This window comes from Cynara cardunculus, unplaced genomic scaffold (assembly GCF_001531365.2).
Source record: "Cynara cardunculus var. scolymus isolate 2C unplaced genomic scaffold, CcrdV1 Un_Scaffold_763, whole genome shotgun sequence".
Taxonomy (NCBI): Eukaryota; Viridiplantae; Streptophyta; class Magnoliopsida; order Asterales; family Asteraceae; genus Cynara; species Cynara cardunculus.
The window spans coordinates 95,155-110,302 of NW_020200613.1; the positions used below are offsets into that span (position 1 = coordinate 95,155).

Here is a 15,148-nt window from a genome sequence, read left to right on the forward strand (position 1 = left end):
GGGTGCATAGTTACAAACGGTAAAAAGATTCCATCAAGATGGGCTGATTGAGGGTGCCCGTGCACCCCTACTCTATGAGTAGGTCCGCTCCTGGGGGGGGGGGGGGGGGGGAACGGGTAGATGTATGTGTGTATAAAGAGAAAGAAGATTCATGTTATAACCACCACTGTCACATTTCATTTCTGTATAATGATACCTTTTGTTTTGGTGTATCAGATCTCAAAGAAGCTGGGGAATCTGAAGCAAGCCGGTAATCAATATTTTCATGAATATCCTCAAGAAAGTGAGACACCACAGGATGTGTTCGTCCTTGTGCATGAATAACGGGGCAGTCACCAAAGTAATGTGAGAATAGTTGTGAATCAACTGTTGCAGACCTAAAAACAAATCAAATCATTAACACCAAAGATTTATGACACTTTGCAAGTTCCAGCATGCATGCAAAACATCTCATCAGCAATGGGAAAAATATTATTGTTGATCTAAAACATACATAAGGATAACTTTCAGCTTTTGTGTGCTTTGGGCAGCTTGCTTCTCGATATAATTCTTCAAAATAATTAGTAGAAAATCACCCTGGTACAAAGGGAAAGTTGTAGAAAACAGGCATAAGAAAATTAGATCAATAACCAGACACATCAGCTTTCAACCATATTATATGGTGTTACCAGAAAACTGAAAAAGTAATTACACTAAAACATAATGATATAAGTTAATAACATGACAATTAGCATCACTTTAATCTCCTAGCATCAAGCATTTGTCAGCTTGATCCCTGATGTACTGTTTTTGGGAAACTAACTACGTCTTGTCTGTTTTTCATCCTAAGCAGTAGAAATTGTGTAATCAAACTAATGAGAGCATGCCAATAGAATGATATGCAGGCCCCAGTTATAGATATAAGCACATTACAATGAATATGAATAATCATGACAAAAGTTCAGGAAAACAGCAAGAATAGATGTTCAAAAGATATGCTCAAAGAAATAGCCTTTCCCTTCAGTATTTCAATAATGCAAGAAAAAAATGCATGCTCATCCAGCCATTTCTCATGAAAATGAGCTCCCCCACGAGTGTGACATGTGTGAATGTTAAGTTAGGGGGATATGGGAATAGCATACTCAACAAGTAAAAGGGCATACAGAAAGAGTTATACTTATATGCAATCATAGGAATCTAAGCAAAAGGGTTGAGGGTGATTTATCTAAAAGCATGTCCTAACGAGGACTGCCTGTGAAATGCCTTTTTGCCGCTTAAGGATGGTATTGAAAAAGAGGAACATAACAGTCATTCAATAACAGCAGGACGGACTGACAGAACAAGGCCAGTTGGAGAAAGTATCAGAATTTATAGTAAGACAAAGGTGTTTCACTTCCATCTATCTGTTCGGAAATGTTCAAGGTATTCTTAGGATCAAATATGCATGATCCTTTTACCTGGGAAGGCATTGTCACTTGGCTACATGCTATTGGTGCCGTATAATATAAATTTATAAACCATTCGGCCTTTCTCCGGTATTACCAAGTCCAAGTACTCAGGCCTGTCGATATTTAATTATCAGATTGAATAACTACACAGGATTTCATGATTGGTTAGTTTGGTAATAAACCCACTACTTAAAAAGTAAACAGAACTTCAAGAAAATAACAGATTTATTTCAGCGCAGTGCCCATGCGGTCCATTTGTTTACAATGAGGACAAATAAACTTAGATAGGAAAAGCGAGAAATAGCCCTTCCAGAATTGAATTGAAATGATGAATTCGAGGCAAATCGTAATTTTGACCATCAAACTTAAGATGACATAAACAAAGAAAAAGTAATAGTACCATCACTAACTTGGCATACATCTAAATGAAAATTGATGTAGCAACGAACAATTCAGATGAGATACCAAGTTTAATCTCACTAACTCACCAAGAGAGAACGTTCATGCACTTCATCAACAATAACATGAGTTATATCAGCAAAGCTTTTGTTTCCCTGCAGTTTGAAATAGAATACATGTATGAAAAGATAAGAATGCAAACAGCCTGCTAGGATACATATTCTTGATACTCCTTTTATTTTCAATTAATCATACAAATCCCCACATAATACCAACAAATCAAATTAACATAGTAACAAATAATTGTGATCCTACATTAATTAAAATCCCCTATAAAATAAGAATTGATAATAAATAATTAAATCAAAAGCATCGAATGTATCTTGTCTTTCATAAAGATAACTACAGAAAGTAGGGATTCAGATTTATTGCAATTAAAATGGAAGGGATGTAAAATACTACAAGGCCATCATCATCCATCTACACATGCTTGCTGCTCAAAACACACAATATTTATAGACTTGAGACATGTCCTATGGAATCATCTACACTACTAATTCCTACCATGCTTGAAAACCCAAGATCTAACATCAAACCTCAATCATCTACATTGAACAATGGGATACATTGTTAAGTAACCTATAAGTGTATTTGATGTCTAGAGGAGAACGAATCATGAAGAAACCACATACATGTGCTTTGCCACTGGTATGAGTCTCACATTTCAAATTACAGAAAGGTGAACTTTTGACAAACACCTTAGATTATGTCTTATTGTCAAATGACCATACTTAATTAGGTCCCTTGTCAGGACCCCAGGAATTACAAAAAATACTAGCTGCCTTTTTTCATCTTGTTTGCTACACTACCAATATGCAACTTCATTTCGTCATGTTCAGTTGGTCATACTTCTTCAAACAAACTAAAGCTAAGGCAATTTTGGGGAAGAAAACACATAAATACGAGACTGAGAGTGAATGTCCCCCCTCCCCTCAATTGTCTGCCTCTTTCACCACAAACAAATCGTCTGCACCACCACCTATATTAAGCAAAGGATGTTAAGACACATGTAGAAAGAATTCATTTCGTTTTTTTTTTTTATTTTTCTATTATTTGTTTAATTTTATTCTTGATTTATTGTTACTCTGTTCGCATAATAGTAGGGGATTACTAGTGGACATAAAATATAAAATATATATATATATATAGGGCTTGTACATATAACTAATTGAATAAAAATGGGAAAGTTGTCTTCTCACATGGTATCAGAGCTCTAGGCATCTCTATCATCTTCATCGTCGCTGATGAAATAGTCCCATTCATCGTTGTCTTGAATGTTAGAACATTTGCCAGATTCCCATCGGCTTTATCCTCATCAACAAACATCGTCTTCATTCCCGTTGGTTGTAGATCCCCTTCTTTGTCGATTCCGGTCAACGTCTTCCTCAATATGGTTTTCATCATCAATCGATACTCACATCCCGTCTCATCAAGGTCAATTCCCCGGTTTTCACCATCGTCAAAACAGACAGTTGAATAGAATATTTTAGCTCCATTATGGGTTCTCTCTCATCAAGAAATCATTCATTCAATTCACAGTACCCGTCGCAAAACGAGGAGGCCAAAATAAAAGGAGACATCTACTTGAGGTTTCTAGATCCATTTTGTTTTCAACACATGTGCCTAAATAGTTTTGGGGGGAGTATTACTTACATCTATGCATCTCATCAATTGTATGCCTAGTAGAGTCTTGCAGTTTCAAACACCTAGGTAGTCCCTTCTCCATGCATCTCCTCATGTCGAGGCCTTCTCAAATCTACCTCTGAAAATCTTTGGTTGCATAGCATTCATCTATATACATAGCCAACACCACAGTGGACTCAATCCCAAATCTTCCAAATGTCCTATCCGTCGATATTCAGCCACAAAAAAGGGTACAAGTGTTACTCCCCAACCACAAGAAAATTCTATCACCCAAATGATGTCACATTCTTTGAACACCAACCTTCTTGCCAAAAACTAACATTCAAGGGGAGAAATTGATTTTGGGTATTACTACAGTCTTCTCAAACTAGTCTCACACCTCCTAGGACTTGAACTTGTGACCATGAGAATATTAATTATTATCATCTGACAATCCAGGACCTTCATTGTAATCATCTAAAAATCTTGAACCTTCAATGCCTATCCATCTGTCTAGTCCACCTCAAGCCCAAGATCAAGAACTACCAAGATCTAGTTGGTGTTCAAAGTTCACAGATCAAAGATCAACTAGTAGCTACTCTTCACGTGTAAGGGAACTTGGTTGCTTGGCGAAGCAATGTTCAGAGTTCACAGATCAAAGATCAACTAGTAGCTACTCTTCACGTGTAAGGGGAAACTTGGTTGCTTGGCGAAGCAAAAAACAAGCAATAGTCTCTAGAAGCTAAAAGATGCAAAATATCATGCTCTTTCCTTGTGGGTATGTGAAGGTTCCTTCTTATCGAAAAAAGGGGGATTTCTCATATTTAGAATCTTTCTGCGGTGTGACTGCCCTGCTGTCTCCGATATGGACCCAGTGAAATTGAGCACTTTGTGGGGGTGACAAAGTACGTGCTTGTACGCTTCATATAAGGAAATGAAAAAGTCACTGATTGGTGGTTTTCTAGTTTCAATCTATAAATACCGTTTAGCCCTCACTCGCTGGTGGGCTCACAACACTTGCTTTGTTGATTGAATCGATCGAGGGCATCTCTCCCTGTTGTTGATTGGATATGGATCAAAAGACTGATAGAGGAACCGACAGTTGAAGCTTATGAATCCATAAAGATGTATAGTAACAACCAAGCATTATTGCCAAGATCACTTTTCATCATGACTAAAATCATGTGGAGATTGACACGCATTTTCATTTCTTAAGAAGTGAACAACGGAATCATACAATTGAGCTACATTCCTACTTGGATGCAAAACGCGCATATTCTAAATAAGGCTCTTCTGAGAACCAACTTTGGCGGATTTAATTCCAAGCAAGGGGTTGTACAGCATAAACAAGCTTGAGGGGGGAGTATAGAAAAAATTCAATTAGTATTTTAATATTCTTTTCTTTTATTAGTTTTCTTTTATTCTTGCTATATTGTTACTTTGGTCCCTTGGGAATAAGTAGTCGATTTAGAATATTATAAAAACATAGGGCTTGTACATATAGCTAACTGAATAAAAATGAGAAAGTTGCCTTCTTACAATACAGAAACCATTCCAAACTTGTAGCATCCAATCCAATGCCTACAGTTTAGGAGGCCATGCCCTTTACCATGTACAAATAGGCAATTTAATTATATGTTCTATAAATTGAGAAGAAACGTACATGAATATATATTACTACAACAGAATTATGTAAAAGTTAACTAGAAAGAAAACCGCAATTATCTACTTTTAGCCAACACATCTCAACAATGTTTATCTGGAAAACAATTTTCAATCTTCACCAATAACACTTGCTTCCTTTCTCGGTGAAAGGACTGGAAGTTACAAAAACAGATCAAAGGATCAAAAAGAAACAAAGTATACTTAAAAGTGTTAAGAAAAGCAAATTTCCATATTCTTTGGTAAGAGGTGGTGTTGATTTGTGTAGATTTTCATATAGTAACTTGGGCATGAGGGCCGACACACTCTTTTGTCCTTGGCAGGTAGCTAATATGTTAACAACCTTTCTGCCTGCCACCTTGGCATGGAAAATTAATAAGAGGGCAAAACTGCTGGTTCAAACAACATATTCTGAAACTATGCAATCATAAATTTTACAGCTTCATTTGAAATATATAGCAGGCAATTCTTTAATTTTTCATGTTCCCAGCCTAGGAGGGTTCAACAATTATGTAGCAGTTAAAGAATAACAGGAAGGTTATGGCAAGAAAATAGGCTCTCCAGGAGAAACAAAAAACTTCAGAAGAACAGGTAGCATGAGCATGAGTTGGAAAATTCATACAAAATGCATGAAAAGAATCACATTCCTCGATGACCACACCAAGTATTTCCAAATTTCTATCTCGGTAACTTCAACAGATAATATAGAGAATAAGCGTACCACAATCATCCTCAACAGAATGCCAGTTGTACAGAACAGAAGCTTTGTTCTCTCATTTCTGGAAACAGAAAAGGTTGTGCAACACGTCAGTATGACAAGGGGTGATTTAACATATTTATTATCCACTTGAAACTAACTGCAGGAAGCATTATTCAGATATTTTGACACAAGTGTTAAAAGGCCCAAAACCATGAATTTACCTTTACTTCTCACTACAAACTTCAGTTATTGAGAACAAAAAAAGGTGAAAAACTTGTCACGTGTTCGAGACGATAAATGTTAACTTCAGTTATGAGAAATTTTTGGAGCACATATTTCTCAGTTAATCAAAACACTTCACACACCAGCTATGATATAAGGAAACATCATGATCATCAGAAACCCATGGCCTTGATGCATGATGAATACAAAATGCATATGATAAAAAGCCCCAAGCAAATTGTCTCACACAAGGACAAACCTACCTTGCCTGGTCTATAAGATAACCCTAGTCCCATTAGCAACTTTAAGCAGCTTCCTTGGACCACACTAACAAGAACATTCAATATATGATAACAGGTTGAGATCTTAAAAGCGTGCTTTCAACATTTATGGAACAATTCAGTTAGCAGCTCCTGCATTGTAGCTTTTGGGCTTTAATAGTGAGACCATATTTAGTCTGTCAGTATCATAATACACTGAAATATTTGGAATGCTGTTGCCAGATAATTTATAATGTCTACAACTTATCACAAAATTGAAACTTGTGGGGGCATAGAAGGAATCATAGAAGTAGTATATCTTAGTCACCTTGCACTATCAAGACGTACTTGATACCCAACCAAAGAATCTTTAGAACCTGGTGAAGATTCACAACGCTCATCAGCAACTCTTTCAGCAACAGAAATGGCCTATAAAACAAACATGTTACAGTTTACTACAAATTGAACAAGTCTAATGACGATGTTAAACCTCTTTTCCGCATATAATAGTCATGCATAATCATAGAGGAAGGTTCTGAAGACAGCTCCAAGTAGTCTAATCTGCATAGAGTTATGTCTAACAAACAATATTTGTGATAAAACCACTATAGCTAGTAAGGCGCCTCACATGCCCAAATGATTTTAAAGTTCAATGTTTCGAATTTGGAGCTAGAAAACTATTTTGGCTGCATATAGCTGCATGCCAACCCCTGATAAATTTTCAATTCTTTTGCCAATACTATATTCTATATACGTTTATAATATCACAAATTTTGACTAACCGCTATCCTCCTTGGTTGTGTGCACACAATGTTACAAAGCCCACCATGCTCCTCTTCAATCATGTCATCCAAGATAAATTGAGGCACCTAAATGAAACACTAGTTGATGTTTATCTTGCATAGACGTGGACAAATTAAGTACAAAAGTAAATAGTGGAAAGCCTTAAAATCAGAGCAAAGCTAAACATGGGAGCACAGAAAATAGCTTCAACAATCTAAGATGTAAGCATTAATTTTTACCTGAGTAGTTTTTCCACAACCTGTTTCTCCACAGATAACAAGCACATCATTCTCTTTTAATAAATGCAATATGTCGCCTTTCAGCTCAGCAATAGGGAGTGCAGATCTAGATTTTAACATGTCCTGCAGAAACAATGGCAATGCATCATGCACAACCAAAGCATAGATTCTGATACGCATCTAAAGAATACATAAATGCATATCAAAAAAGTTTTAACATTTCTGCACTTAATCTGAACAAGTGATTCCATGTTCCGGCAGTCTAGAGGTAGAACCGATCAAACAGCATGTCTCCTTAACATCTGTACCTGCTTTTCCACCCACAAAAATATTTGCACGAGTAAATATGCTAACCTCATATTTTTTCATTTTCCTTTTATTCTCTTGTTGCTTTTTGAGATAAGAACCCTCCACCTGTTTATGATGATCATCACCTGCAAAAGAAATCCAAGAGAAGGTGATGCACATGTCAACATTTATACTTATTATTTATACTTATTGGTGATGGCAATAAACAATATCCATGCATTTTTATTTGTATGTGCCAAAACCTGAGTGATTTTTCCAACCATAGTACTTGTAGTTTCTTTGCAAGTTGACCACTTTACATGCTAAAATGCCAACAAAGAAAAAGAAAGAACAAAAACTATCATATGCTAGAGTGAGCAATTCTAACCATCCTACTAGCAGATTCAAGTCACGAGCAAATTAAAGTTTCTCATGGAAAATTGTCAATTCTCCATGTTTTATGCACCCAGATCTCATCTGCAACTTTGTCAAAAGATATTGTACACTAAACTATCACTCTTATCACTAAGACAGTAAGGTGGTTTCTGTAAGCATAAATATAGATTCTCCTATATAACATATTTTGAAGATACCAAAAACATACTTTCAGAATTCGTATCAATACCAACAGCTCTTGAACGTTTATCCTCTTGGGCATGAGATATTTGAGAATCATTTTGCGCAGAAGTATCCAAGAGATCCACAGAAACAACAGCATCAGATGCATCAGCATTAAGAAGAGAATCCACAAAACCACCCCGTCTGTCTACTTCAGTGCTTTTCACATCTCCTGTTAGGTCCCCTGCAAGTTTTTAAAATGATGGTACATTGGAACAGGAACATAGCTACCACCAGTAATTTCCGGGGAGAAACTATTTGGAAAAAGAAATATTGTTCATCAACTCTTCAAGCATTCTAACATTCTTATATATAAACTAGTTTGTGCAATCTCCAAACTTCACCTTCCAACCATTGTAGAACAAGTTTAGCATATGGATCTGTCATCATCAAGTGAACAGGCAGGTCAGGGAAAAGCTGATACAAGGCAAATGCAGCAACTCTGTTTTGTGCATCCTATAACAAAAAAATATCAGCAATGTGAACAAAAAACCTTCCTTGTCTATAAGGAGTCCTCTGTAATCAAAGATCTAAATTTCACAATAAGACGCAAACTGGTTAGATAGTAATATTATATGCTGATGATGCCACTCTGTTTGAGACCATCATATTCTGAGGCAAACATGGTAAAGTGAAAGCTTCATAGACTTCCCAAGATACCTAATGACTGCATCATGCACAATATGACAGGATTTTGTCGGATTCCCAGGCTGGCTAAACCTCCACAACTCAATGAGATGTGATACAAAACTTTTTAAAGGACAAAATGTGTGCAATGACAATGAAAGGTAAGACAAAATTGTTAGCGTTAAATGTTAGATTCTCCAGTCATCTTTAGAATGAAAAGGTTTTGATGTCCATTACAAATATGAACAGAAACAATATAAGATTTTGTTCATAAACATGAAAAACAACCTACCCTTTTGACGATGCCTTTGAAAATGAAGAGAAGGACCAATTGACATACCCTGAACTCCTAATACTTCTACAATAGTGCTGTGTGAAAGGATCCCCCAAAATAAATATTGAAAACAGAACATCAAGCCGTGGGATTATGACCCTTGACAGTAACAGCCAATAGGTTCATTAAAACAGTAATTCCAAATAAAAGCCAATAGACAGTGTTCTAATGAGTTAATCAAATAAGAATCATCATTGTTGAAATTATAAATATACAGGAAATACATGCCACTGCAAGAATAATGAACACAAAAAAATTGCACAAAAAATAACACTACGTTGCAATTGATATCATTAAGTTTGCTCATCAATAAACAAGCAACTTTGAAATGCTACATAGAGAAGACATGCTTCGAGATATACCTCAGCAGTTTCAAACGTTTCTCCGGGAGTAGGTAGTTGAAGAGTAGTCAGTCCTCCACCTTTTCTGCTTTTACCCCTCCCACTAGCTTTACGTATCACACTGATGGTATAACTACATCTATCTCCTGTGCCTTGCACCTTATTATATTTTGGGGCCTCCCATCCAGATCTTTGACAAAGTTGGTGAAGAATGGCCTTAGGAATCTTTAGTGGATCCCCCTATATATGTAGGTAAGATAGTAAGAAATGTGAAAAATAAATATAGATATAAATAAAGCCCACACCTGGACAACAAGTAAGTCCAAGTAGAAAAAGACATAGAATAGTAAGAACCAATGGAGGTAAAATGGAGGTAGTTATAATAAATTAAATACTTCCATAGGTGTACATTCAACAAACTAAGTACCATGAGTTTGTCAAATTGCTTATATTTCACCCATCTGGTAATGATTGTGTTTTATGTTGTTCTCATCTACCAAAAATTCCTCAAGTAATATATTGGCAGTAATCATTTTTTCCCAAATGATTTATTATAACAACTCTTAAGGAGATGTATTCATAACAAAAATGTTGTCAGATAAGTTTTTGCTTGCCACAGTCAACCTGTAACAGTTATAAATTATCATATGCCACGCTGTCTAGCAATTGTCTGCACCTTTGACATCAGATCCAAAACACTTCCCACCATTAGACCAGCACACTTCAATTTGTAGATCATAAAACTGGATTGAAAGATCAATATTTTAAAAAGAAAACTGCAATTGCAGTCCATAAAAGACTTAATGAAAAGAATGATTTCTGATAGATAAGAAAAAGGTGTCTTTTAATCTCTTATGAACAAGAATAGAATGTATATATTATTCATGCAGATATCTCTAAAAAGCATGGACACTTTTGCAGTTCCGTGCTGTGTTATAAGAGCTTCTGCTTGAAAGTTATGATTATGAGCTATAACTTATGTTTACATATTGAATAGTGGTTAACTATTTGTTCTCAATTTTTCTACACAATTTAAATGAAGAAACATCTTTCGTGTTCTTCAGTATCCACACCCTTTTAACTATTCTGTGCTGGCATACCCATGTTCCATGAATGTTATATATCAAAGAAAAAGTGAAGGTGCAGATAATTAGAAAGAAAAGGCATGGAAAGGCAAACATAAACACTCAATACACATAACTCAATTGGAGTTCAGATCATCTGAAATACTTTTTTCACCATAACAAGCCAAATTAAAGCACACATCACCTTCTTCCAGGTTCCCTCTAACTTCTCCAAATTTTTTTCACTAGTTAACTCTTTCATCTTCTCCTTCTTTTGCAGCTCCACAATCTCGGGATGCAAAACTTGACCAGACGACGAATCTTCTAGGAACATATCACCAAGCTCAATATCTTCGGAGTCCTCATCCACAACAGTTCCATCATGGCTGGGAACACTTAAAGAGATACCCAGGGTCGAGACATCTTGTGAACTCTCTATAACAGTTCCATTATCTTTTGAGTCCATTTGCTTGACAGAAGAATTCATATCTTCATCACTTGTGACAGCATCAAGGTTTTTGCAAGGCAAGGACTGGCAAGGAGATTCCGCAATGACATGATGGCGACTCTCAAACTCTGCAGCCAGGGTATCAACCGATATACCTGCATAGAAAATTCATAAAATGTAATTTTTAAAGAGAAATGAAATTATTAGACATCAACTATGAGCTCAAGCTAACCTAGGGCAGCCATCTCTTGCTTAAGTTTACGAATTATTTGACCAGATTGTTCCTGGCCTTTCTTATCCCCTCTTTCTTTGGCATTTATAGCTTGTAACCGAGCACTGTGATATTCCTCGCGAATAGAATCATAGCTTCTTGGCTCTGAGACCTAAAAAGAGAAAGCAATATAAAAAAAAAGATAGATCCAGCTGCTTAAACAAGGAAAGGTGTAATTACATGAACATACCCACTTGCCCTGTTGATAACAATGAAAATGCAACAATATCTTAATGACTTCCACACACAGAACTGAAATTCTTGACCTCCTATTGCTTGAACCCAGTGGAAATTGGGGTTTGTCAAATGCAAAGGAGAAATAATAGGTTGTAAAACATGAGATTATACATTCTTCAAGATGGTGTGCCATGATTGCCTGGATTTCAGTATGAATATTATGATTAGCTGTTTAATGGGTTTGGTGGTCTAGACAATACCCCTATAAGGCTATAACGAACTGCAACTTAATGGCCTTCTTGGTTTACGTTAATGAGAGATGGCACTGACAAAATGAGCAGAACATCTGAACTTCCATACCAAGGTGAACCAAGCATCATTTATATTTCTGATAATAGATCATGTTAGCAGACCAATGTATAGCATCAATAGTACCTTGTCCATCACGTCATCTTCCCAAGATTCAGATTCATCCTACAAAATGAAACAAGACACAAGTTCATTAGTTTGCATTTTCATTACACATTAAAATGTACAGAAGGAAATATTTGCACATGCTCACACAATTACACTAATCTCATAGGTGAACAAAAATAATGTTATGCATGGAAATAATCGAGTATTATTAGGTTTTATTTTACAAGAAGGTGATCTTCTTCTTTTCATTCCATCATTACCAATATATACAAAATAGTGTGTACATGATGTTCCACTTAAAGAACTTTAACAATTATCAGGAAAAATCAGACAGGTCAAACTGATAGTGCAGTCATAGAAAGTGTCAATCTCATGAAGGGCATAACGCATCAGGGTAAACTAAATGATAGCCAGAAATGGTCCATGAAACCTAGATCATAAAAAAGAGAGGACGAAGACTTCTGAACTGCATAATATTTATGCACTACAGATGGACCAGAAGCGATAATGCAAATATTAGGCCAATTTTCTATAGCACCCTGATTGAGCACCTCTTCTTGTTGCTCCATATACTGACGGATCCAATCTGCTTGAGACTGCTGAAAAGAATCCAATGTATCAACTTTCCGTTGCCCCTTACTCTTGATTGATATTTCTGGCATTTCATTTTCCATAGCAACTGATGAGTTAGCCAAAGGGGTCCAATCATCTCGTGCAGTTGATATGATGCCGACAGAGCCACCTGTTATGCCAAATAGAGTAGAAGAGTACATAATAGTTGCTTTCACTAAGGAATCTAACTTGTAGAACAAGATTTGTAACATGGCCATATTAAAGTATATGTAAAATGCCTTTTCGCATACCGTCATCTGGAAGAAGTGCACTGCTACTGCGAAACTTCAATGGCAGATCATTTGGCGGCAAAATCAAGCATAGCCAGTCCAAAGCAGCCTCAAAAGTAGCACTTTCCTTTTCAACAAATAAGCAGGGAAAAAATCATAAAAAGTTTTCTGATATATTGAACAAACGGATAAAAAGACTGCACTATCAGAAACTCTACAGGCTATACTTCCAAATAATATTTGCTTCATTTAACAACAAAATACAAATCATATCATGTCTTAACTGCATCTAAACTAAGAACAGCAAATGAAAATGGATACATTTTAAATAAAAACAATGGTGCTTGCTTAGAAGGCCTAAACTCAAATAAAAAAATGGATGGCAACATAAACAAAGTATACAATAATATCAAAAAAACTAAGGCGCCATATGTACATATTTGATTGCATTTCATTTGAAGTGTTTTCATATGTGTAGAGCTACCAACACAGGTTTGAACTACTTGGAAAATTTATTTTGCAAAAAGTTCCCCCACTTTGACTAGGAAATGACCTTGTGAACAAACTTCGACAAACAAAAGAGTGAGGCATGCGTCAGTGCCAAAGACAAAGATTGGACAAGGTAGCCTCACAGAATACATAAATGTTAACAAACAAAGATATATGTATCAATGGCCGAATGAGTTCATCTCTTTGCAAGTGTGAACCTAACGACATGATTAGAAATGTAATGAATTAATGATAGTAACTTGAGAGCACAGTCAAGTACAGTCATCCAAAGCTAATTTTGCTTTGCATATGTTTAGTGAAAAAAACATTAAACATTGTCGTCTTTTTCTATTATAAGCTGATTACATATCAAACCAACTTTTTGTTTTGAACCAACGAAGGGAAAAGAAATTAATCTGCAACTGTACCATTACCATTATCAGCGAGCTGGAAACCATCCAAACTACACACTTGATGGTAATATGTGGAATCAACGATGAACGACAATTACAACTTATAGCCTACTTTTAATTTAAGAAAAAACTACATTATTGTTCCTGGCATGAGACCTAGTTCTTTAAAGGCAAAATTGAAATGGAATTTGTTGCCCATTCAACATTTCCCATTCCTATTAGTACTTGCGGCAAAATTCATTTAGTTATATCATATTTTCTGTCGAACCTATACAATCAGTTCAATGATACAACTAATTGATCCAGATTAGTTTGAAGACCTTGAGATGAGAGAGAGCACGTTCGATGTGATCATCAGTGAAGCCTTCACAAGAGAGCTTCTCGTAAACGGAATGTAGTTTCTTTGCCTTTTGTGCCTTGGTAAGATTAGAATCTTCATGAACCGGAGCCGCCGTCGAACGATTAGAGTTAAGTAAAAGCCGTCGGAGCCGATTCTCGTTCTCCGCCGATATCTGGAGTTTGGGACCGGTAGAAGTTTGAGGTTTACTTTTGGTCGAAGAAGATGAAGAAGCTGACTTCTGTTTCTGCTTCTGCTGTTGCTGCTTCTTCTTCGGAGCCATGTCTATGTGTGTGATAGAGGTATGGTCGGAGAATGAAGGGGTGGCCGGAGCAACTCGCCGGGATTTGTTCTATTACGCTACTAATGAACAATGGGCCTGCAAGGCTCCAATTTTTTAGCCCAAAATGAATGCCCTAAATTGGGGCCGTTTTAGTCGAGATTTAGGATCGTGAAAAGTGGATTTGGGTTGGGTCCTAATACAAGAACAGTGGTTTTCTGCTCTTGACAAGTTGAGCGGATTTGGGTTGGGATCGCTTGTTTGAAACAATTTATGATTTTCTGCAAAAACACTTATCAACTTATTATAAGGCAGAAGAGTTTAACTTCTTTAAAAACTCCTTATTACCGGTTTGGCACCGGTATAAATTGTTTATCCAAACACTTAAAAGTGCTTATTACCGGTGTCACACCGGAATAAGTTAATAAGTTGTTTTTATAAGCAATCTCAAACACTCCCTTAGTCTTAGGACTTAGGGTGTTTGGTTCACATAATGTAATTTGATGGAATTGGAATCCATCAAAGGAATTTGACTTTGAAGGAATTGGAATGGAATTTGATGGAATTTGACCATGCATTTGGTTGGTAGGAATTGGAATGAAATCTCTCAATAGAATTGGAACAATCGTCTTTGTTTGGACCATCCCACATATCGCCCCACCCACGCCCTACCAACCATCATGTCACTAATGTCGTCATCACAGCTATCATCCTGCCCCAACCCCACCCCCACCACTCCTGCCCCTGCCCCACAATAGGTGGGGTTGTTGGGGGTAGGCGGGGTGAGGTGAGGCATTGGGGATGGGCCAGTAGGGGGCAAGTAAAGA

At 36.6% G+C, this 15,148-nt stretch overlaps 1 protein-coding gene across 3 annotated transcripts in view; it reads right to left on the reverse strand.

Annotated features, from left to right (window-relative positions):
* LOC112501962 (DExH-box ATP-dependent RNA helicase DExH7, chloroplastic) overlaps positions 1–14,379 on the reverse strand; it is a 56,514-nt gene extending 42,135 nt beyond the window's left edge. Inside the window, exons 1-17 of one of the 3 annotated variants that reach the window (XM_025105760.1) lie at positions 14,025–14,379; positions 12,824–12,929; positions 12,512–12,702; positions 11,979–12,017; positions 11,328–11,478; positions 10,853–11,250; positions 9,605–9,823; positions 8,626–8,737; positions 8,289–8,465; positions 7,730–7,809; positions 7,376–7,498; positions 7,136–7,222; positions 6,682–6,782; positions 5,893–5,950; positions 1,916–1,981; positions 494–576; positions 197–377 (exon numbers count right to left, since the gene is read on the reverse strand). In XM_025105760.1, the coding sequence (XP_024961528.1) occupies positions 197–377; positions 494–576; positions 1,916–1,981; positions 5,893–5,950; positions 6,682–6,782; positions 7,136–7,222; positions 7,376–7,498; positions 7,730–7,809; positions 8,289–8,465; positions 8,626–8,737; positions 9,605–9,823; positions 10,853–11,250; positions 11,328–11,478; positions 11,979–12,017; positions 12,512–12,702; positions 12,824–12,929; positions 14,025–14,324 (2,472 nt within the window). In that variant the 5' untranslated portion in view covers positions 14,325–14,379. Of the gene's footprint in view, positions 1–196; positions 378–493; positions 577–1,915; positions 1,982–5,892; positions 5,951–6,681; positions 6,783–7,135; positions 7,223–7,375; positions 7,499–7,729; positions 7,810–8,267; positions 8,466–8,625; positions 8,738–9,604; positions 9,824–10,852; positions 11,251–11,327; positions 11,479–11,978; positions 12,018–12,511; positions 12,703–12,823; positions 12,930–14,024 lie in introns of all 3 variants that reach the window. The other 2 variants (XM_025105759.1, XM_025105761.1) reach the window with 2 other exon arrangements.
* Between the last annotated feature and the right edge of the window lie 769 nt (positions 14,380–15,148).